This window comes from Thamnophis sirtalis, unplaced genomic scaffold, assembly GCF_051295495.1.
Source record: "Thamnophis sirtalis isolate CommonGarterSnake01/CBP01778 unplaced genomic scaffold, rThaSir2_p1.2 scaffold_5, whole genome shotgun sequence".
Taxonomy (NCBI): Eukaryota; Metazoa; Chordata; class Lepidosauria; order Squamata; family Natricidae; genus Thamnophis; species Thamnophis sirtalis.
Window position 1 is genome coordinate 132,878,330 of NW_028261385.1, and position 24,429 is coordinate 132,902,758.

Consider the following 24,429-nt stretch of genomic DNA (forward strand, 5'->3'; position numbering starts at 1 on the left):
ACATTGACAATTATTTGAGATTTATCAAAATGAAACAAGTCCAGGCATTTAACAAAACATGCTTATGTAAAAAAGTAGGTACAGTGTTTTACTTTAAATATATTTCAGCAAATATTTGCTCTTTATATCAACAATATTTATAAAGGGAACATATAACACATCCTCTCTACATTTCTAGTCCATTTCCATTTAGTTTTATTTGCTCTTTGCTGTTGAAGTGAGGTTTCCAACCATGCCAACTCAAAACAGGCTTTCAGAGAGGTTATATATGCAAATGAAGCTGAGAATGAATTTTAAATATTTGCAAAACAATTGGATGTCAATAATTGCACTTCCTGGAAGATCATCTGGAAGTAGAAAAGATTTCCAACCACTGCCAGTTTGCCTTTGCCAAACTGCCCAATAACTTCAGAAGGGTGGGTTCTACCAGTAGCTCTTGCCACTATTGATGTCAAAGTGGATGAGTGTATCAGCAGATAATTTGATTTCTTTATCTATCTGGTGGCATTCCTTTTGTATAGGTGTCTGGTTTTTTGAAGATTTTATTAACACTGAAATAATTAGATTGACGTAAATTGGTAAATTTTCCTGTATCATTTGTTTCTTAGACCAGATATTTTCCTCAATATTTTCAATCTTGGCATACTAGCTTCTATCCACAAGCAGTACATCTGAACTCGCAAAATTCATTACATTCCTTTCCATCATAAACTAGGATAACCATATTAAAGGTTAATTAGTATTATTTGGCCATTAACTGCCTTGACTATGAAAGCAATGACATTCCTTTGTTTTTCATGTCCTGAATAGTAAAACTATCCTCTTAATTGAAACTACCTGATTACAGACCATTTCAGTTTATTGATGCTTAAGATTCAATGTGTAATCAATTCATTTTATTCACTCTGTTGAGCTTTCCCATGTTCTCATTGTAATTTTGCCTTTACAGCTTTGATGGTCTTTTAATGTATGGCAACATCAACAAGCAGACATCCTCAGGGTTTTAATCTCTTCATGCCATTAGCCTCATTACCACAATGCTCCAAAAGTTCTTCAGCTCTTCTTCAGTCACTTCATATTGTCCATATTAGTTTTGGGTAGACATCACTGCTTCTGCAAAGTGTGAGATTTTGCCATTGTGACCCTCTGCCTCCAGCTCCTTCCCATATGATTGCCCGATGCAAGTGGGCAGCTGGAGACGACCTCCATGCCTTAGGTCAGGGGTCTCCAACCTTGGCAACTTTATGACTTGTGGACTTCAACTCCCAGAATTCCTCAGCCAGCATGCGCTGGCTGAGGAATTCTGGGAATTGAAGTCCACAAGTCATAAAGTTGCCAAGGTTGGAGACCCCTGCCTTAGGTGACTTCATGGGACATATACTGTCTTCGCATAGACTCAGGAAACTCCCACCACCAGCCCGGTGAAGCAGCATAGCAGGATTTGGATGTGTGTATTGTGGGGAGGAGCAGTTCAAACACAGAACCCCTTTTATTCCCAGCATTTGACCTCCCTATGATTGAAACGGGCTCCAGTAACACAACCTCGTGGGCAGCAGCAGTCTAGTAGTTCATGGGCTTACCAAGAAGTCCATGATCAAAATCACTTCTAAAGGGATCCCTGGGAGAAAATCTACTCGGAGGAGACCTAGCTTCTATCGGCGATCTTCTACTCCCCTTGCAAAACAAAGCTTTGTGCTTCCCATCGAAACCACGCCCTTCGGGACCATTGCCTCCACCCTCTGTACTTTGTCTACGCCGCTGACCTCGCTGGGCCGAGAGGTGCAAAGAATCGCTCGATCCGACTTTGCAGCGTCTCGGTAGGCCACCGGGGAGCGGGCGGACGTCCTAAGGGAGAGGGCCATTGCGAGCAGGTTGCGTGCATCTAAAGTATCCTAGTAAGAAGAGGATCCCTACTTTACGGCTGCCTCGGTCAAAAGAGCTAAAAAAGCTCCCTTTTCTCCCCTCAGCGGAACTGGCTTCCCCGAACTGGAATGGAGGGTGAGAATTACTAGCTGGATGCAGGGATGAGTTTGAGGTTTCTTCACGACGTTCAGCCTCCGCCCTCCCGTCCCTGAAAAGGAGGGGTTGGAACAATTCGTGTCCTTTGCCTCCCAGACCAGCGACGGCATTCAGAGCCGGTAGGTCTCTTAGTACTCTTACTGAGAGTGAAAAACGCTATTAATGATAGTTCTCTACATTCCTTGCTCTCTCTTGTAGAGCTAAAACGAAGGAAATAAAAAAGCCTACTGCACCTCGGGTTTGTATTCCACCCTCTTCCGAAATCCTGTGTTTGTGTGTGTGTGTGTGTTTGGGTGTGTGTATTTGTGTGTGTGTGCGGCGCTGAAAAAATGCCCTATATTGATCAACACTTCGTTTTCTTGATGTACTGTAACTGCTGCCTTTGGGGGTTGATCACAACTTGGGTGCTTGGCCACCAAGCATGTATTTATAACAGTCACATTGTCCAGTTGTATTGTCATGGGATCATCATTTAGGAGCTTTCCAGCCAGCTTTTGACAACATAGTCAATTCGGGGAATTGGGTTCACTTAATGACCATGTGATTCGCTTAACAACCATGGCAAAAAGTGGTAAAATTGGGCTCAACTCACTTAACCATCTTGCTAGTTCCAGTTGTGGTCGTAAGTCAAGGACTACCTATAGACATGATTGATATGGGTTTCACAGTTTAACGATTATGGCTGAACACAAGCATAATGCCCCCAAATTATGTCCTTGATTTATCAGAGTTGGATGAAGAAACAGATACATACTTAGAAGTAGATTGAATGTTGCCCAAGAAAGGGATTAATTGGGTTTACTCATTGAAGTTGACTAATATTTAAATTTCTTTACATAGATGAGAGTATAAAGCAGGAAAATGGGGATGTGATGTCACCAGGTATTTGCACCACATATTGGGACATGATTGATAAAAATAATGTATTTTTATATAATAATCTCATGATTTTGATGTCACTGTAGTTTGTAATAGCTGTCTATGCATCTCTTGGAAATCTGATGTCTTGAGATTATTCTGCTTGGTGGTATAGGAGTTATTTCCTATTATATTTCATTTATATATTTTTGGAAAAATCACTACCAATTATGAGCTGCCACTGGTTTCTAATTCAAGGGAAACCAAAGAGTGTAGGGTTAAATAAAGAGATCTGCATTATCCAGAGGTCTTCAGTTAGCAGATTGGAAAAATAGCTAAATTGGATAATTACTGGTTATACACATAAGTACCATATTTTTGGAGTATAAGACGCACCAAGGTTTTGAAGAGGCAAATTAAGAAAAAAAGTAGGTAGGTAGATGGAGAGAGAGGGAGAGAGAGAGAAATATGGTAGGTAGGTAGGTAGGTAGAGGGATAGAGAGAGAGAAATATAGTAGGTAGAGAGAGAGTAGGTAGGTAGGTAGAAGGATAGAGAGAGAGAGAGAGAAATACAGTAGGTAGGTAGGGAGAGAAAGAGTAGGTAGGTAGGTAGACAGGGAGAGAGAGAGAGAGAGAGAAATACAGTAGGTAGGAAGGGAGAGAGAGAGAGTAGGTAGGTAGGTAGGTAGGTAGATGTTTCCAGGTGTATTTATCCATGTGCTAGAGAAGGAAATCGCTGACAACCTGCAGCACCTAAGACTTGTTTCTGCTGGCACAGCACTTGATCAATCTAATTCTCATCAATCACTCTAACTAAAGAGCTTTACGAAAAAGTAGTTTTTGCACTCTGCAAACCTCCCAAAAACGGCACGTTTTTTGCAAAAATTGGCCCTTTTTTTTTTTCAAATAAAAGGCATGAATAGCCTTGGGTGGGGGCTTGCAGAATTCTCCTGGGGGGCAAAAATGAGCAAAAAATGGCCTGTTTTTCGCAAAAAATGGCCTGTTTTTTGTCAAAAAAATTGCATGCATAGCCTTATGAAGACTTATAGAGTGCTGCTGGGGGCTGAGGGGGCAAACCCCCATTTTTTGCTCATTTCTGCCCTCCCCAGCCCCCAGGAGCTCTCTGAAAGCCTCCATAAAGGTATGCATGGCGATTTTTGTGAAGGGGTGGGGCTTCAGGAGGCAAAAAATGCTGTATTCAATGTATAAGATGCACCCAGATTTTCAGCCTCTTTTTTGAGGAAAAAAGATGCATCTTATACTCTGAAAAATACGGTATATAAATACTTTAATAATTTGCAAAGCTTTTAGTTTTGAAGTTGGAGAGAGAGAAATGGGAGTATAGCATAAAGATGAATTGATAATCAATAATATCTTTTATTATTTTGATACTTGTTACTAGGAAATTTTGGTGAAAGGAAACATTGAACCTGCTAAGCTTTCTGAAGACAAAAACTGAAGCAGTTTGATTATCATGGAGAATTACAATGTACTAATGGAACTTGGGGAAGGATCATTTGGTAGAGTCCTCTTGGTCCAGCATAAAAGCACAAGACAGAAGTATGCAATGAAAGAGATAAGACTTCCCAAGGTAACTACTTCCTTCCCTTAATTCTTCTCTTTTACCCATATAATCCTACTAGTTAGAGCATTGCAATATTTGTCAATTGGCTTTCATGTACAATTCAAAGTGTTCATTGTTACCCTTAAAACTCTTTATGGTTCAAGATCAAAATAATCTGTACCTATAACTAATAGTATATTGCTTGTCCAACAAGAATAATTTCCATCCAGGTACCTTTGCTTAAAGAATGCTACCTTCAAGGATCTTGAAAGCAAGCTAGTTTAATAATTTCTGGTATAAGATTGTGCCCAAATCAAGCCCAGGATACCTAGAAATTATGGTTATAATTTTTGTCCCAATTTTTGTTCTCAATTTCATCTGAGATGAAACATTTATAATTCCCATAGCTGATCCCCATTTAACAACTACCATTGCCTTCAGATATTTGATTGATGATAAATAATAAAACAACTTTTGCATTACTGGTGCCCTGAACAACTTTGTTACCTCAAGAAATTGCTCTGCTCTCTTTCTTTGTTCTGGTGGCAATGTCTTGTTAAATAACGTTTTCATTTGCTTTTTATCAAATTTTTGCTTAATTTTATATACTGATTCCCTTTGCTAAATGGTTGGTTCTTTGTGATTGTTTTTCTCGCTACTGTAAATTTCTTTTGAAGGATGCTTTTAAATTTGTTCTAAATATTATTTTACTATATTCATAAATATTAAGCCACTTTGATGAGCAAAAGCAAAAAATACAATAAGGAAAGTATAAAACAATGTTGTTGTTTTTTTTACTTACAAGTACTATATTTTTAGTCTGTCTTCCATATAGAAAAGTCCTGGAATGAATCTATAATATTGGCTAAAATGAATCATCCAAATATTGTAATGTATGGAGACTCTTTTGAAGGTAAATATGTGCACTTTAATAATTAATATTACATGTTACAATTGCATTATTCAATTTTCTGAATTGCAAATGTCTTTTCATCTTGTTGATGTTTACTCTTTGTTACATTTCACTTGATGTAATACTAATGAATTTTAAAATTATTTAAAAATTAGCTGATGGACATTTGCATATAGTGATGGAATATTGTGAGGGCGGAGATCTCCTACAAAAGATTAAATTTCAGAAGGGGAAATTGTTTCCTGAAGATTTGGTAAGAATCCAAATATATTTAAAGTTTTAAATAGTTGAAATGGGAAACTTTGATGAATGTTGGGGTAGGTGTTCATAGGCTGTAGAGAAATAGTCTCTCCTTTATTAATACCCTTGATTTATTGTTGTAATCATAGCAGTAGACCAAAAATGTTTTTAAAGTAGAACTAAATACAAAGAATATAAAGTACAAAGTAAATGTTGTTTAATGTTTAATGTTTATTTTATTTATATGCTGCCCTTTTCCCCCGAAGGGGACTCAGGGCAGCTCACAACTCAACTAAGGGAGGGGGATACAGACAAAAATTAAAACAACGCGCAACAATACATAATTTAAAACACACAACAGTCATACCATTCGAGAAGGGGGTAGAAGCTTTTTAGCCCCAGGCCTGTCGGAATAGCCAGGTTTTGAGGGCTTTGCGGAAGGTCTGGAGGGTGGTGAGGGTTCGAATCTCCACGGGGAGTTCGTTCCAGAGGGTCGGAGCGGCCACAGAGAAGGCTCTCCTCCGAGTAGTCGCCAGTAGACACTGGCCGGCGGATGGAATTCGGAGGAGGCCTAATCTGTGGGATCTAATCGGTCTAGAGGAGGTAATTGGCAGCAGGCGGTCTCTCAAGTACCCAGGTCCAATACCATGAAGGGCTTTATAAGTGACGACTAGCGCCTTGAAGCGTATCCGGAGACCAATAGGCAGCCAGTGCAGCTCGCGGAGGATAGGTGTTACGTGGGTGAACCGAGGTGCACCCACAATCGCTCGCGCGGCTGCATTCTGGACAAGCTGGAGTCGCCAAATGCTCTTCAAGGGCTGCCCCATGTAGAGCATGTTGCAGTAGTCCAGTCTAGAGGTCACAAGGGCACGAGTGACTGTAGTGAGGGCCTCCCGGTTCAGGTAGGGACGCAACTGGTGCACCAGGCGAACCTGGGCAAATGCCCCCCTGGTCACAGCCAACAAGTGGTGTTCAAAAGTCAGCTGTGGGTCCAGGAGGACTCCCAAATTGCGATAAAAGGGATAATCTTATCATGATTATGCCACTTATAGCCCAAAAATCGGAAATTGGTATCAGCTTTTCCAATTAACTAGTGTTATTAAATGGCATCCATTTTTGAGAGCCGCAGGTCCCTTAATCAGGTAAAATTTGTTAGTCTGGAAAGATGCTCCATTTTAGCTTCTGCAGATAAATACAGTTCTCTTTCTACAGGGACACTAATATAGAGTTTCTTTATACAATATTACACAATCTTTTGTATCAGCATGGCAGATCAGGCAGAATTTATAACTTCATTTTGAAAAGTAAATATTTTAAAGAATAAATCACTTCAAAATTATATTTTGTTTTTTGTACATATTTTGCATGGGTGTATTTGTAAAAGATAAAGGACAGTTTTCATCCTTTAGAATCTGGAAATGTACTTTACATCCTGTAGATCAGTGGCCCTCAACCTTTTGGGCACCAGGGACCAGTCCCATGGAGAGAGGTTTTTCCATAGACCGGAAGGGGCATGGTTTCATGTGCTGCCTGTATCTCATGGATGGAGGTTTGCTTGTTGCGCAGACTGGTTTCTGGCATGCCGTGGCCCAGTACCAGTCCACAGACTGGGGGTGGGGACCCTACTGTAGATGGTATCCATATTCACTTCTTTTGATTTCAGGTTTGAATAAGGATTTAATTAAACATTTTTAGATGCAGTAAAGTATCATTTCTATGGTGGAACATGTTTCAATGTTCCACCATAGAATCCAATTTAAAACTTCTTGGAGATTAACCAGGTTCATATATAAACTAAATACTGAATTAGTAGTATCCACAGTACCAATGCAGATTAGCAGTAGAATATTTTGAAATAGTTGCTTGATTTCACCTATTGTATCAAATTGTATGGCTACTGACCAATATCATTGTAGAGTACTTGCTTTTATAGTTCAGTTCATTTTCATTTGCTGTATTTTGTCTCTCTCACAGATACTTAAATGGTTTGCACAAATATGTTTGGGTGTAAATTATATTCATGAGAAACATATATTGCACAGAGACATCAAATCAAAGGTAATTTGAATTTCCTCAGTAGGTTTTACTATAAAATTACTACCAGGCATTTCCTGTTTAGAAAGTTGAAAACTATAAAACTATCTCTACTACAAATGTCAGTTTATTATTGCTTTAATTATGTACAAATATTTATATGTATTCCCTTTTTTATCAAACCATACACATACCAATAACAAAGGGTACCGGTATTTTCCAAGTCATCTCTGTTCATGCTCACTGGATTCCTTATTGACTTAACTTAAATATTATGTTAATTGAAATAAATCAATAGTTTTCATACTGCATATCAAGGCACAAGCCTTTAATATCAGGGTGATCCATGCTCCATAAATTTCTAATTGGTATTGTAATGCAGAGAGCTGGTTACTTTCTGATAAATGAATGAGTTATTACTGGTATAATACACTCTGACAGATATTCTAAAATAGGGAACTATTCATTGAGCATGCTCCCTGAACATGGTCTCAAAATTCCAAATGTACCCCCTGTCTCCAGAATGGTCTGTCTCTCTTGTTTGAGTCCAAGGTCACAGTCAAATGGAGGTATGTGCTTTAGCCAATGAGATAAGTATAGAGATTATTTGAAGTCCATTTGTGTGAGATTCATTATCTGAAATAAGTTGATTTTTTTAATGTGATTTACTAAGGGAGTTTTCCATTTAGGCTGAGTTGGAACATCGTGATTAATATTTGGAAATAATAGTAGTAAGAGGAAGAAGAAAGCAAGGGCATCTTGGGTTCAGCTTCAATCCCAAAACATCTGGAACCATTGGCATTGACAAAATGAGTCAGTCAATTGCAAAAGGCAATTTCACTTGGAACTGCAACAATATGTTTAACACCATCAAACAAAATCAACTGCCTACCCAAGGGCCTTGGAAAGGACTCAATGAGTGGATAAAAATGTCGGATCCAGGCTAAATATCTGATTGATTCATTATGTGTGATGAACCATAATAATGAAAAGCATTAATTATATTTATTAATGAACCTTAATCTAGAACATGGAGTTGAACATTGTATATACCGTACTATTAATAGGGTCATTAAATAGGGTTGATGCTATAAATACAAATGGTAATACACTGTACAGAGAATGAAATCCATCTTATTTTTGTTTCATAATATAGAATGTATTTCTCACACAAAATGGAAAAATAAAACTGGGAGACTTTGGATCTGCAGTTCTTCTTAAAAGGCAAGTATATGTTAAATTGGGCTCAGAAATTTATTTTGACTTTAAAAAAAAATCTAACAGCTGGTTGCTGTTGCAATATTCATCAGTTCATCACTAACATTTATATTTGTTTTTGGACTAGCCCCATGGCATATGCTTGTTCATATGTAGGGACTCCTTATTATGTGCCTCCAGAAATTTGGGAGAATTTGCCATACAACAATAAAAGGTAAGAATTAATCAAAATCTATAAGAATCTTGATTTTAAAACTCTCTAATATTGGAGAACTAATGGAAAAATTGTATAGAGTGCTCACAATTTGAGAATATTACTCAATTTACAAACATAATTCAAAACTTAATATTTTATGCACTTGTGGCAAGAAATAACAGATAGAACTTAAAAAAATAATTTTCTTCAAAATATTTTTAAATAATGTAAGTAAGGGGGAATGTATTTTATACAAAAGATAACTTCATAAGGAAGTTTTAATAACCTCAAATCTGGGTGGATCCTTATAGCATGCTAGAGTTAATGTCCCCCGAAATTTTGAAACAATTATATAAGTATCTTGCTTATGTGACATGGAGCCTGACTGCTCAAGAAAACATTCTTGGGTGGAGCAAACAGATCCTATTGGACTGATTTTTTAATACGTTGTTTAAATTACTAAGTGCATGTGTACAGCCCATAAATAGGAACTCCACTTTGAAGAAACAATTTACTATTTTGAGTTTTTCTCTCCATCTATTAACTTTTGTTATGTTACTGTATAATTTTTTAATCAGTGATCATAATAACAAAAGTTATTATCTCAAATGTTGGCAGGAAGATATTAAAATTATACTTACTTGTCCCCCCCCAAATAAACTTAGTAGGAATATGCTGCTTCTGAAAAAAATAAACTCAGTCTCATTCAGGAAGAATTGAATTGATATTGAAAATAGTAGCATTAATAGTAAGGAAACATGTTCTAGTAAGAAACTGAGTACGTAAGAGAAGATTTTCTCTTCACCTTCTCCATGCTGTCCTTTAAATTACACCAATCTTGTTCTATTGGCAGGATCAGAATTGAGCTCATTTGTCATCGTGTCTAGTTGCATTTTAATTTCAACATCTAACATGTTGATTTGCTATGGGAGAAAAACAGACATAACATTTTGGTAGGGTTCAGGAGCCTATTTAAGATTTCGTTCTGTTTTCTGCTTCAATGCTTTATTGCTTCTCTCTTCCAGTTTCTCCTCATTGGTGTTTAGAGGGGGGAAAGTTCAGCAACCCCTGTTTTCTACAATTCTTTATTTTGTTATATTAAACTCTTGTTGTGATTACAACAATTGGGAAGAACTGCTTCACATTACAATACATGTTTTTGCAGTACCCAACATTCCATCTGACATGGCTATTTTTAATTCCTCATGCAGCACTTTAGAAAGAAAAAACTTAGTTTTCTCCTAACTTATTTTTAGCAAAATAAATATATAAAATAAAAAATTAGCAAACTTTTAGCAGAATTTTTATTCATGCTAATTGTGATCTCAAGCTAACATATTTAAATCTTGCTTTTCTAGTGATATTTGGTCTCTGGGCTGTGTTTTATATGAGCTGTGTACCTTAAAACATCCAGTGAGTATTCTTTTTTATGTTTTATTTCCAGGAAAAGATGCAGTTTCTATGTGTTTTCCCCACAGTGAGCAACACTTAATTTTGTAACATATACATACTGGAATGTGTATAGAACAACATAATGTAGCTTGATCTAATGACACTAATAATTAGCCCTGTAGGCCACACAGTAAACATGCAAAGAAATAAATGAGATTGAAAAGCAAAAAATACATCATATCTTAAGTGTCAGGTTTCATATCAGAGAGGAAAAAAAATCTTAACTCCCCAGAGACAAAATCCCACATTCAGAATGTTTCTGAGCAAAAATCTCATTGATCTGAAACCACCTAGCTTATTTTTTTATTTTCGAGAAGAATGAAATCAAATAACAGAAAACATCTGCCAAAATATCTGCCAAGTTTGCCCAAGCTTAGGAATCACTGGTTTCTGTCGCACTGCCTTTATTCCTGACAATATAATTCTTATTTCCAATGTATCATGCACTGTTAGAATTGTGCAAAAATGATATGAATAATTTTTTGTAGAGTTTTTAATAAACTAAAAATGTTAGTACTACTAAGCTGTATGTTTTTCCTGTATTTGTTAAATTTAGTTTCAGGCTAAGAGTTGGAAACATCTTATACTTAAGACATGTAAAGGATACTACAATCCACTTCCATCACACTATAGCTATGAACTTCACTATTTGATAAAGCAGATGTTCAAGATGAATCCCAAGTACCGCCCATCAGCTAGTACAATTCTTGCAAGAAAGTGCCTGGCAAAATGTATTGGACAATCGTCATTACCAGAGGTAATAGCATATAAATGAATATTGTATTTGGGTCAGAAGCAGCAACAGTGCTTCATGCCCCATGTGGGCACACTTGCTGTACCTAGTGACAGCTCTTTAGAAAGCTACAACTTTTCCTTGGCAGAAACAGTTGCCACAGTCATTCACAAAAATGTGAGTTAGGGAAATGCTGTCTTTGTATGAGTTCCTCTCTCCAAGTTTCTTCTCCAAAGGTACCACATCAGCATATCAAAGCATGCCCAAATTACCCATTCCATTGCAAACTGGACCAGCTGTAGTTTCCATGAAGTCTCCAGGGACAGTCCCACATGGAGTGCATTACATTGGTCTAACTGTGAGATGACTAGTGTATGGGTTACTGTTGTGGCCCAGCAGGAGCCGTTGGAGCTGCCACCAGACTCCGACAGCGAGGGGCCCTATGAGTTGGCTCTGGAGGATGTGGAGGACCCTCCGAGCAGGGCGCAGAGAGACTGGTTGGCCACCAGGTGGCACCTAAGCCTTGGACCAGTGGGGAGGAGACAAGAGAGAGTGATCCAGAAGCCAGCAGTGAGTTGTTCCTGGATGCCCGGAATCGAAGAGCTAATAGGCATCAGGAACAATTACGCAAGTACAGGAGGTAATTGCACTCAGCTGGTGGTCATTAGGCTCCTCTCCAGACTATAAAAAGACTACTTGTGCACACGCCCCTCTTGCAGAAGTCAACGCATTGACTAAAGAGAACTTTTGTAACTAACTTGGCAGGCTGGATTGCTGCCAAGGTTTGTCTGAGTTGCTGCCAAGGTCCTTATCTGTTTGTTATCCTTGGCTTTCAGCCACCGAGGTTTTGGTTTCTTGCTATTAAAGTACATTCCAGTTAAGCTTGTCTCAGCTTTCGTTACTGGATGGAGGAGGGGGTCAGAACAGGTTTCTATTTGAAAAGCCTCCCAATCTAGAAACAAGCACATGTGATGCACTGGTTGTAGTTGGGCTCAGGCCCTATTGGCCGCAGCTACCAACTGATCTTTGAGCAGGAACTGTGAGATAACTCCAGATTGGGCAGCAGTTTTAAATGGGGAAGTGCAACTCAATCCCAATCTAAAAATGAAAAGTCTCCATTTCCAGATTTGGAAGGAGGAGGACAAACATCCATAGCCATTTTGTTTTTGCAAGATTGAGGGTTTTCCTGTAGAAGTTAATAGGAGGCGAGAGAGTGCATCAAGCTTTGAGGCATCCCATAGATGAGGGGCTCATTATGAGACTTCTCTCTTTTGCTTACACTGACTGGAATTCACCAGTCAAAGAAAACCATAATGTGCTGTCCATAATTCCTAAACCATGCAGCTGATGCAGGATACCGTGATTGAGGATATTGAAAGCCACTGAGAAATCACAAGGATGGACATACCACCATTGTGGCGTCATCAGATGCCATCAGCTATGTGACTAATGCCATCTCCATACTGAATCCACCCTAAAACTAGGGTGAAATAGACCCAGATAATTGGCTCCCTTCTAACCACTTCTCAAAAACTTCCTTAAAAGGATTGATAATTATCCCAAATCACTAAGGCGAACGATGGCTTTTTGAGGAGGGGATACACTACCAGCTTTTACAAGATTGAAAGAAACACTTTTCTCTGAAAGAAGCTTGCACAACTGTTTGAACTGGGCAATAGGTTACCTCCCAAATAGCTTTAGTAGTGGAGGAGGGGCCTAGGTCTATCAAGCAGATCCTCGTTGTTTAGAGGATCCTGCCACATCACTATCAGAATCACACACTATTTCATCCTAGATAATTTCACAAGACCGTGACCCAGGCACTTCAAATGGACTATCCCATTCAGACTTCAGCTCTGAGCAGACTTAATAATTGGAGCATTCTTCACAATGTCCCTGCCGATATTTCTGTAACCCACCCCTCTCCAGCAAGACCATAGCATCTTAAACTGGGCTGGTGGATTTACCATTCTAATCATCACAGCATAATCCTGAACATGGACTTTTATGTTCAATCAGACTTTGTCTTTCTCAAACAGTATGTCAGGAATCTATTCTGGCACTTCACTTCCTAAAACCAAATCATTCTTTTTTACAGTGAATGTCACTTGGCATTTGAGATCAAGATTCTTTTTTGTGTTTGACAGCATACCGTTTAATTACTAAATAGTTGGTATTCAGGAATGTGTTTAATTTTTCCCCTGATAAAAAGGGATGTATTTAAATGACTTTTCCCACAGACGTACTTTTCTTTCCTGATTTTCCTGAGAGTAGATACCCCCCCTGTCCCAAATACGCGCCCGACAACAGCGCGCCGACAACAGCGCGCCGACAGAAGCGTGATTTAAGTTAAGGTAAGGGTTAGGGGTCAGGGTTAGGGTTAGGTTTAGATCGCGCTTCTGTCGGCATGCTGTTGTCGGCGCGCTCCAGCGCTCATTTGTCAGCGCAGTTTAGAACTTGCGGTTTTGTCACCGCGGTTTCATCGGGCGTGCTTTTATCAGTCGCCCTTTTGTCGGTGAACCGTCTTACTCATATGCAGTTTTTATATTTGCTCAAGAGTTTTAAGGATCAGTCTGAGCAAATATAGTGACCATATGTGAAGTGAGCATAAGAGCACAGGAAAGTCCTTTTATGTTAATGGATGCTTACTCATATAATATTGAGTATAGTATGACTCTCAACTTTATTTAGGTTGTTCAGTTAATAATGATATCTTAATCTTAAGAAGGAGGATGGTACGTATGCAGGAAGCAAGAATTCAGAGACAGAAGTCATCTCCAAGAACTTCAGTGAAATGGAATTGAAGAAAACAAGTGTGGATCAAAAAGGTACCGTATATGTTGAATTCAGAAATGATCTGTTTGGAGGCCATGGTCTGAGATTAGCTTTCATAAGAGTGTGTGGCCTACACCACCACTGTAGATGATTAAAGCTTTTCTGACAATTCAGTGAGACTTGTTTCTGAGTAGGATTGCACTTTCAAACAATAAAGAAGATTGGTAGGTATATCATAGTGGAGATTTTTTCAAACACCTTTTCCTTAAGGTTCCAAATATAGTTTTTGTTTGTGAATGAAGACAAATATATGTGTCCCAGGATGATGTTACAGAATCCAGTTTGGGTCAGTCACTGGGATCAGACTCAGACTCTTCAGCTTCTGCTAGAGAGAAGTTCCCTGAGGATAGGCTCGAGCACTAATCCGAAAGCTCGGAAGACTAAAACTCTGCCCCCACTGATTGGATCCTACAATAGGCTTTACTTTCTTATATTTTAATGCTTAAAACTTTTTTTAATTATGGGGCAGGGTTATAGAAGATAAAATCTGAATTGTGTGAACCAAAGATTATTCAACAGGGATTTCTTCTCTACTTCCTGAAGATAGTTGTGCGTTTCCAATATATTATTGAAAGTCTGAAACATTTAAAGAACAACTTCTACAATATTAGGGTTGGGTTAGGGATGTCCTGGATGCCATCACAAATTGTCAAGGTGATTTTTTGGCTCCTTTTTGTGTTTTAGATTTTAAAGGCAGAAATAGGAGAGGGAGACAGTCATTGTGTTTTCAGTCAATGGCAAGATACTGGATCCTGGGGGTCCACAAATAGGATGCTGGAGGTACCTCTGCCTTAGAAGCAGATTGGTAGGAAATAAGGATTAATATGAAAAAAAGATCACTGTTGTTTGTACAAAATTATTCTTTTTCAAGGGCTTAACCACATTTCAGCCATACAAAATACTATACTGTTAGAGTTAGTGAATGTTTGAGGATTCTATCAAATTTTTCTAAAGCATTTCTTTAAAAGATTTTTTCTAAAGACTGTATTGTTTTTTTCCAGGACATCATAGACAAAAATGGGAAAAAGGAAGATGCAGTACAGTGATCAAAATTTTAGAAAATGCACCTTTACTTTCTTCCAGTATTGCAACCAAGGAGGACACAGGTAAGATAATGTGCATATTTATTTGCATATTTTATATTATTTGCCATTAGAGACACTTTTAAAGATGGTATTCTGTCCTACGCCTGCCCCAATAATCTCAGCTTGTGTAAGAGACAATGAAGTGTAAGAAGAACCAGTCAGATATTAAATGAGAAATTTTCAGGACTACATTTTCAGCACAGAGTGAGAATACAGATGAAATAGTGGGTGAGTTTCCCCCATAGGTAAAATTGCAGACATCTTCAGCCAAGCGCTACTGGAATTACCATTTTTGGCTTGCATATTTTTTATGTCAGTGCGCAGCATGTGGAAAGAAAAATAGGTTCCGCAAACCTGTTAAATCTACAAACTATTAAAAAAGCTGGGACAAAAGGATACTATTTTAAGGGCGTGAGAGGAAACCAGAGGGAGAAAAAAGTTCTGTTTGATTAATTAAATAATTCTGCATTTAGGTTATCCATAATGTTTCACTAATTTATCTGGAAACAGTTTTTGCCCTGATCTGGGAGAATGGTACCAGGCATCCGAGTGGTGGGACTGGTACTAGAAATTGACTCCAGAAAACAATGTCAGTTTTAAATTAATGCTGTCTTCTCAAATCTAGGTGGGTTTATGATTTGCCTGCTTTTGTGTCATTTGTTTCCAACTTCTCTGCTACTTTTGGCATCTTTTGGGGAGGGCAGAAACCAAGAGTAGGGTAGAGATGGTAATTCTCAAAGAGTTCAGAAAGATTGGGTTCATTCTAAACTAAGGTTGATGGTTATTACCTTTTTTGGCGATCTATACTGTGGATAGTAGATAGGGCAGACACAGGTCATTCTCTGTGTGTAAAAATCTTGAACTGGGCTTCACTGAGAGATGTGTTACAAACAAGACCTTAATGATTATTTAGATTGACTATCTCACCACAGGCCACAAGTAGTCTCTTGGTGGGTCATCACTAACCATTAAAAGGTGAGTCTGCTTGAATAATGTGCATTATCCAAGAGCCCATTAACGCTTTTCAAACATTTGTGATTGAAAGCAAATAGTAAGAAAAAACATTGTTACATACAGTAATTGTACATTTATAACTGCAGTTTCAACATCTCTGCCATAGAGCTGCATCATATGTTATTTCATTTGGGGGTTTTGCGGGGGGGATCAGATTGGAATGGCACATACAGTTCTCAGATTTTCTCTGCTCAAAATCTTTATTTAAGATATACTGATGTGTACTTAATTTTAAAGATGCTAAAGCATATGATTTAGAACAATGAATTTAGGATAGTGAATTAATTGTACCCATAATGGGTCGGCTTCACTGTACTTTCTTTCAAAAGATAAGCATGCTTCAAAGCTGTAGCCAAGCTATGGGTTCATTAAACATATAATAACTAAATAAATTGAATATATTTCTGCTTGTCCACCACCAAAATGGGAATTACTGGTTTAAATAAAAGTTTCATTTTTTGTGGCCTTATTTATGGTATGTAGTGTTACAATGTTATAACATTCTTTTTGGAAGGTTTTTAGCAATAGTTTGTTTATTTTAAGTTCTATAGTTTGAGATAGGAAAAAGGATAATTTCTCCAGTAATACTATATTTCTGTTCTTTTAATTAGGTGGCTCTGTGAGAAAATATGATGAAAATGTCAAACGTAAACAGTGGGATAAGGAACCTTCACAGACTTTGATGAATATTCTTCACAATGCCGATGTTAACTTAGCTTTTAAGACATACACTATCTACAAAGCAGGTAAATCTTTTTTTTTTCTCATCATAGTAAGAATTCCAGCTTTGAATTCTCTGGATGGCACTTTCAGTGGGAAGGTGGAACCATCTTTTGACATTTCAGCTGAACTAGTGGTGGGCTTATAACTGCAGTGGATGCTATTCTCCAAAATGGCAAATAGAGGTTATAGTGGTGGCAGCGAAAGTGATGGAAATAGTGAATGTGCCCACCGTGGAGCAGCAGGACAGCCACATATCAGCTATTGCTGAATGCCCAGAGATTTGTTGTTAGGTAGTGTGTCAATTATAGCAGAGCTACAGAAGACCACTCTCTTGGTTGCAGCAATGATGATCAATCTTTTGCCTGCTGTTCCAGAATGAACTGGTCTACTTGCTCTGAGGTTTTTAAGATAAGATGTGATCAAACCTTGGTGCTGAGTCTCAGTAGGAGCTAAAGTTAGCTGGTGGTTTTAGTATGGTTTGCAGGCAATGGGGATCATAGATGCTCTGGATGGAAGACGTAAAGAGCGGGTGGGGGGATTATCTTAGCTATAGAGTACTTGTTTGGTTGTTTCTTTTCATGAGGCCATTGATTTCTCCTGATGAGAATAGAGAATCAAATCGATGGTGGATGAGGAGACAGTGGGAATTGTGCTTAAGTGCTATGTAAAAAAATAAGGAACAAGACCATGACCCATCAAAACCGCGGTCCACAAAAGCGTGATCGACGAAAGCACGCATTTGACGTCATCACAGCGCGACGAAAAAAATTAAAAATTGAAATAAAAATAAAATTAAAGCAAGCCGATTCACATAAAGGTTAGGGTTAGGGTTAGGGTTAGGTTAAGGGTTAGGATTAGGTTTAGAGCGTTAGGGTTACGTTTAGCGTTACGTTAAAGGTTAGCGTTAGGTTTAGCGTTAGGTTAAGGGTTAGGTTTAGGGTTAGATTTAGGCTTAGGTTAAGGGTTAGGGTTAGGTTTAGGTTTGGGGGGGTTAGGGTAAGGTTTTCGCTTTATTTTTACATTTTTCGATCACAGCGCGATGTTTTCGTCACGCTGTGATGACGTCAAATGCGCGCTTTCGTCGACCGCGATTTTGTCGTCCGCGGTTTTGTGGTGGAACCGAACAAGACACAGTTTTATTGGTTTTCTTACTGATTTTTAAAATACCAGAATAGAATAACCATGAATATTTGCACTGATTTTTAAATATCAAAGCCTCAGATGACCTACTGAGAGGACCACTCACAGGAGAGAACAACACATCTGATGAACCAGATGGTGAAACTTTTATGGAGGATGCAGAGAGACTTGAACCTAGATCAGATGAAGAGGATACGTATGTTGAAATGCAGTTTGAAAAACTGATTGTTGGGATTCTTTTCTATTCTTCTTCAATGTAAACATGTCTCATAAAAAATCCAATTGTAGCTTCATGCCATTTTTCAACTGTGGGTTGTATTTATCTATTTTTAGTTCAGATCCCCCCCAACTGTGCCTCTTCCCCCTGTGCCCCCAAATTCTGTTTCGATCGGCAGAAGTCTTGTCCCTCAATGTGATAAATTCCTAATTTGATTTAGGAGCAGGTATACTATAACAAGTAATATGTGGAACAAATTTTGAATCATAAATTTTATGATACATGAATTTTATTATAATCCCATGGAATTATAGTCTCTCTTAAAACATGAAAAATTGGAAGTCTTCATGAGTGATCTGTCATACCGTCTATTATGCTATCACCAGAACATGACATTTGAACTCAATCTGCCTTTTATGTAAGACCATAGTGGTTGTTACAAATTTATTATTCTATATTTTTAAGGAGCCCACTAGCACAGAGAAGTATTTGATTTATACCTTGTAGTCTTTGTGTACAAAAGAAATATTGAAGATTATTAAGAACAGAATCCTAAAGCTGATGTATGACCAATGAAAGTTCTCAAAAAAGCAGATAGGCAAAAAGAGAACATAAATATATAAATATTTGCTTTAGACATTCAAAACTTTCCTCAGAGAAAAATAATTTCTTTCAAGCACATATTATAAGGTATGCATTTTGACTGTAATAGACAACAGAATAGATTGTACAAAAGAATTATAGAATAATTTTAATTTTAAAAATACCTCCTAGGAGTCCTGAGGGTTTCTAATCAGAAAATATATGTATTTAGTAGTTATGGATTTCTTTAAATGATAATCTCCCTTTCCTTTCTTAATTGTTCTTTATATTTTCATAGGGATTTTGAAGCAGATGATGATCCAGACTGGATTTCTGAATTGCAAAAGATAATCAAACCAATGGAACTGAAGAAAGAAGTACCATTAGATAATCCAGTATCAGTGCAAAAATATTGCTGAACCATTTCAGCAACTATCAGTAACAAACAAATTGACACATAATGGTTTCAGATATATTTCTTTGAGAAAGCAAATTTAATTTGAGTGATTTTTGATGTAAAAAAGGTATAGCAATTACATTCCTCTTAAAGATACTAAAATAAGCATGTTTAACACATAATTCTTTACTAAGTATAGAAATATTCTGTCAAAATTGGAAATATATCAAAATCAGAAGTGTACTATATTAGAGGACTAGAATTAGCATAATCTGAGATATAGATAGCAGAATATTTCATGTTGTCCCTCTCTGTCATTTCATATTCCTAGGCCTTTCGGAGTGCTGGATTTAAGGTGGCTAGGCTTCAGGGAAAATTGAGTCTGGATTTCAGAATCTAGATCAATATTACCATTATATCTCATTTTTTATTTGATTGTGTGTTTTGGAATTGTTAATAAACCTACTCATTTCAATTCTTCCTCATTTCCAAAATGAGGTCTTCTGGAAACTTGTCTTTCATAACTATGATTTCAGGAGCCAAGTATTTCATCTATTTCTGCTTCTTATTCTTCAGTTATATAAACTTAATTCATTGAATGCAGTTAGGGAGCTGGTGCTTGGAGAGCCCTATTTATCCTAAAAAGGAAACCCAAGGACTTGAACAATTGGTCCTCAGCAGGATAGATATTGGCAGCATAATTACCAAACAAACGACCCTGCCACTACACTGGTGTCCTATCAGGATTTTTGCCAAGGAATCTAGTTATCCTCCACAGCCTGCTTCTTTGTTTATTTCAAACATTTATATAGCTTCCCATCTTGTAGTAAATTCTGAGCAGCTTACGGTTGTTAAATAAATAATTATTAAGTATATAATAAAATGAGTATGTAATTTTACTATAATTAGCAATGTAGTTTTACATATATTTAATAATACATTATTTAATTTACTATATATAGTTATCTTAAAATATCCACAATTGGTGCTGATTGTCACATGTATGTGTTAAATTTAATCTAGTAAAAATCATACTCTTTCAGACTCTTAATACAGTTTCCCTGAGCAGGATCTCAGTAGATGTGTTAAATTTCTTTCCATCTTAGGCAGCCTAGTTGACCATGCTGGGTATAAATTATGAAAGAGAATTGGAATAGATAATGTTAACTTTAGAAACCATCTATAAGTCATAATATCAAAATTACATATGTCTGTTAGTAAATAGAATGTGACTAAATTTGTTTAATGTACATAAAAAGTAGACTCATGTAATTGTACATGGTTCCACCACAAAACTGCGTTCGACTAAACCGCGCTTGACTAAACCGCATAGCTGACGTCATCAACAGCGCGACAACAGCGCGGAGACAGAAGCACGCTGTAAACGCTAAACCTAAAATTAACCCCTAAATCTAAACCTAACCCCCCCAAACCTAATCCTAAACCTAGCCCTTAACCTAACCCTAAACCTAACCCTTAACCTAACCCTAAATCTAATCCTAACCCTAAACCTAACCCTAACCCTTAACCTAACCCTAAACCTAACCCTAATCCTTAACCTAACCCTAAACCTAACCCTTACCTTAAGTTGAATCGGCTTGCTTTCAAAGCGCTATTTAAAGCGCCCTTCTTTCTCTGCGCTCGCTGTTGTCGCCCTGTTGATGACGTCAGTGACGCGGTTTAATCAGGCGCGGCTTCGTCGAGCGTGGTTTTGTCGTGCCACGATTGTACATATGTTATCATTTGTCCCCTCCCAAAGATGCTCATGCTTAGATATTGTCCCTTAGTATAAAAACTTGTGGTGTAAGTCTGAAAATGTTATAACAATACTTTCAAATCATTACTTTACACAATTGGTAAACTACTTTGTGTTTTAACTTATATTTTAGTGATGGTTATGAAGAGGGATTGTTTTTGTTAAGATGCTACCTAATTGATAAAAATCTCTGGGAGGCTCAAGCATGCGACACATAAAAGATTCAGTATAAATTATTTTATAGGTGATCCCAAAATCTGAATCTCCGTTATCTTGCCTATGAAAGTTTCTTATGTTTATTGAGATTTTCGACTGAAGTGTACTGGCTGTTATCTGCTAAAAAGATGTCAATAGAAAAGGACACAAAGCTAAAAATCTCTTTTTTGGAGGGGGGGGGGTGGCTTTCATGTACCAAATTATGTATTTAACAAACATACATAATTTTTCATACAGAATATTATACTTTAGGGATTATATTCATTTTATGTTAATTGAAGAGGCTGAACTAGTAAAAAGTACTCCAATAAATGTTACAGCTTTTGAAAAATGTTTTGCTGCAAGTTCCCACCCAGAGGTGGATTGCTTCCGGTTCGGCCGAACTGGGAGTGGCGGTGGTGGGAGGCTCCACCCACCCGCCTGGACACTTCTGCGCATGCGCAGAAGCATTGCACGAGCACGAGCGAACGGGTAATAAACCGGTTAGGAACCCACCACTGCTCCCGCCCCCAGGATCCCTACTGAGATGTTAAAAGAAATATATTCTGATGAAATTTTTAATGTGTCTCCCTAGCTTTGGTGACTTCCAGACATGAAGGTGCTTGGCAAGCAGAGCATTGATTAGAATTCTGTCAGTGGAAGTTCGCACATAGTTTGAAATAAGACCTTCAATTATCTGGGAATAAATTCACATTAAAACCAATCAAACTTTTAATAGATATTCACAGTGTAGCTTGGCTAAAGCAACATTCTGCCCTGTGCATTTTAAAATTCTTGTATGAAATTATGAAGTAATTGGAAAGGGGGGGAGGAATCAACGAGGTGATTTTAGCAATAGCAGTAGCAATTAGACTTATATACCGCTTCATAGGGCTTTCAGCCCCCTCTAAGCGGTTTACAGAGTCAGTATATTGCCCCCAACAACAATCCGGGTCCTCATTTTACCCACCTCGGAAGGATGGAAGGCTGAGTCAACCCTGACCCGGGGAGATTTGAACTGCAGAACTGCAGTCAGCTGAAGTAGCCTGCAGTGCTGCATTTAACCACTGCGCCACCTCGGCTCTTTTTATTTTATTTGTTTCAGCAAGCATGTATTGGATAACATATATAAGCATAAATATGATTTTGAATACATGAAATGGATACGAATAAAAAGGAACATTAGGACAGGGACGGTAGGCACGTTGGTGCGCTTATGCACGCCCCTTCTCTTATGGTGTGAGATCGACAGTAGACAGTAATGCAGTGTTTTTCAACCACTGTGCCGCAGCACACTAGTGTGCGGTGACATAGTGTAAGGTGTGCCGTGGGAAAATTACTTTATATATAGTCAATATAGGCACAGAGTTAAATTTTTTTAACATTTTCTAATGGTGGTGTGCCTCGTGATTTTTTTCATGAAAAAAGTGTGCCTTTGCACAAAAAAGGTTGAAAAACACTGCAGTAATGTGTAGTAATAGTCTGATGTGCGACCTAGAGATACTATTTTCTACAAACGCGTCCTTCAGCCTGATACTAGTAGTTCTTTTCGATTACTATAACTATTTTAGAGGGATGATGGGAGCTGCACTTTTAACACGCTGAAAGGCGTCAGATTGCGAAGGCTATGGAAACCGATTCATGACCCGGACAATAGGGCGGGGTGTAAACAAAACACGCCTCCGCGGGCGCTGAAGAAGCTGCTGCTGCTGCTGCTTCCACCGTCTGTCGAATTTAAGGTAGTCTAGGCGGAATAAGTGATATTTTCGGTTTGGGGAGATTGTGCCGTTTTCCCGTTTTTCAAGGGCGCAGGAAAGCCGGTGGGTGAATAACGGAGAAAAGAGCGCTGCGGAGCGCCAAGCAGGCAGAGAATCTGCGCGCGCGTCGGTTCTGTTTCCTTGGCAACCGAGAAAGCAGAAGTGCTGAGAAAGGCGGGGAAATTCCCCGCCTCCCCGCAGAGGCAAATGAGCTTCGCTCTTAATGAGGTTGTCTATTCAAACTGACATAGGTTTTGCTCAGAAGTCAGCCTCACTCGACAACTGGGGCTTACTCCTGAGTAAAGTGTGTGGAAAGTTGTGGAGCCTGCATCAATTTTTAAGGCGCCTCAGAGTAAGGGAATTGCTTAGTATTTATCAGTTTGCTAGAACTGCCACTCATCTCGAATTCATATCTGCAGTTCTGCATGAATGGGCGGATTGGATCCTCGCTTCGAGGGAAAATAGATCCTCACTTCGAGGGAAAATAGATCCACTTTCTAGCGATATTCTGAGTCTGCTTGGGAAGGAATCAGGAACAATTTAAATAACCAGTCAAAGGTCTTGTTATGATCTGTTATACAATATGTTTGCCACCTGTAGCTTTTCTTCTGTCATGGGACTTGCGTGCAGATCCTAAACTGTCTTCCATTTGGATCCAGCCACTAACCAGGGATCTGTTAAGTAGGCCAGATAGCTGCCTTTTCCAATCTGGTGCTGTCAGATTAATTAGAATGTAGTTTCCATTTCCCCAGAAGAGAAAATGATGTAAGAACATCTCTAGGATACAAGATTGGGAAAGGCTGACTTAGAATAAGCCATAGGCTACAAACAGGATGATTTTCACGTATAACACACTTTCATCCTCAAGTCCAAGAATTCTGTTATTTCATGCATGCACATTTCATAATAATTCATCTGAAATGATTATAATTGCCTTTGTTTTGAGACTGCTTCACTTAAATGGATAGGGATACTGCTCTTTCAGTTGTGAGTATCTGACCAAGAAAAATTAATTTTTTTAAAAGAAAAAATCTACAATCGAAAGTTAAAGGTTACAATTTGAAGTAAAGTTTGGTGTTTAAATATTAAGTACTATATTCTTTTTATTTTTGATGTTTCTCGAAAACTCAGAATCATGGATAATTATGTAATAATTAAAATGATTGGAGAAGGAGCATTTGGCAAAATATTCTTAGCCAGAAAAAAAGAGGATAATCAACAATGTGTTATCAAGGAGATCAATTTAACTAAGGTAATATCTATTATAATATTTTTATGTAGCATGTTAATGTTCAGTCCAAGTTGAAGATGGCAATTGGATAGAAAGATCTCTCTAATGGCAGCAACAGTACCATTAGCAATATTTTACACAGCTTAAAATTTGTTTAAATATTTGACATAGATTAAAGTTAAGTTCTGAAGAAGCATTTTTAATATATGCGGGACTTTTTGTGAGTGTTTGTGATAATGAATTCAGTTTGTTATTTAGTCCAAATGCTAT

General features: G+C 37.9%; 2 protein-coding genes across 10 annotated transcripts in view; both read left to right on the top strand.

Moving 5' to 3' along the window:
- Positions 1–1,727: 1,727 nt before the first annotated feature.
- Positions 1,728–19,717, top strand: NEK3 (NIMA related kinase 3). 3 transcript variants are annotated; one of them, XM_014066592.2, is made up of 15 exons: positions 1,728–1,817; positions 1,968–2,138; positions 4,280–4,468; positions 5,261–5,354; positions 5,510–5,607; positions 7,569–7,652; positions 8,785–8,852; positions 8,974–9,060; positions 10,401–10,455; positions 11,051–11,251; positions 13,953–14,055; positions 15,064–15,168; positions 16,773–16,907; positions 18,100–18,220; positions 19,122–19,717. In XM_014066592.2, exons 3-15 carry the CDS (start codon positions 4,352–4,354, stop codon positions 19,240–19,242), a joined length of 1,389 nt encoding a protein of 462 aa, XP_013922067.2. In that variant the 5' UTR covers positions 1,728–1,817; positions 1,968–2,138; positions 4,280–4,351; the 3' UTR covers positions 19,243–19,717. The 3 variants fall into 3 exon arrangements, with proteins under 3 accessions (XP_013922067.2, XP_087573065.1, XP_013922068.2); XM_087716939.1 differs by lacking the exons at positions 1,728–1,817; positions 1,968–2,138 and adding an exon at positions 2,171–2,257; XM_014066593.2 differs by lacking the exons at positions 1,728–1,817; positions 1,968–2,138 and having other exon boundaries at positions 4,293–4,468; positions 5,277–5,354.
- A 3,125-nt stretch (positions 19,718–22,842) lies between these two features.
- Positions 22,843–24,429, top strand: part of NEK5 (NIMA related kinase 5) — a 28,507-nt gene continuing 26,920 nt past the window's right edge. For 3 of the 7 annotated variants that reach the window (XM_087716946.1, XM_087716945.1, XM_087716947.1), the window contains exons 1-2: positions 23,112–23,280; positions 24,060–24,180. In XM_087716946.1, coding sequence (XP_087573072.1) covers positions 24,064–24,180 — 117 coding nt within the window. In that variant the 5' untranslated portion in view covers positions 23,112–23,280; positions 24,060–24,063. Of the gene's footprint in view, positions 22,911–23,111; positions 23,281–24,059; positions 24,181–24,429 lie in introns of those variants that run through there. The other 4 variants (XM_087716944.1, XM_014066580.2, XM_087716948.1 and 1 more) reach the window with 2 other exon arrangements.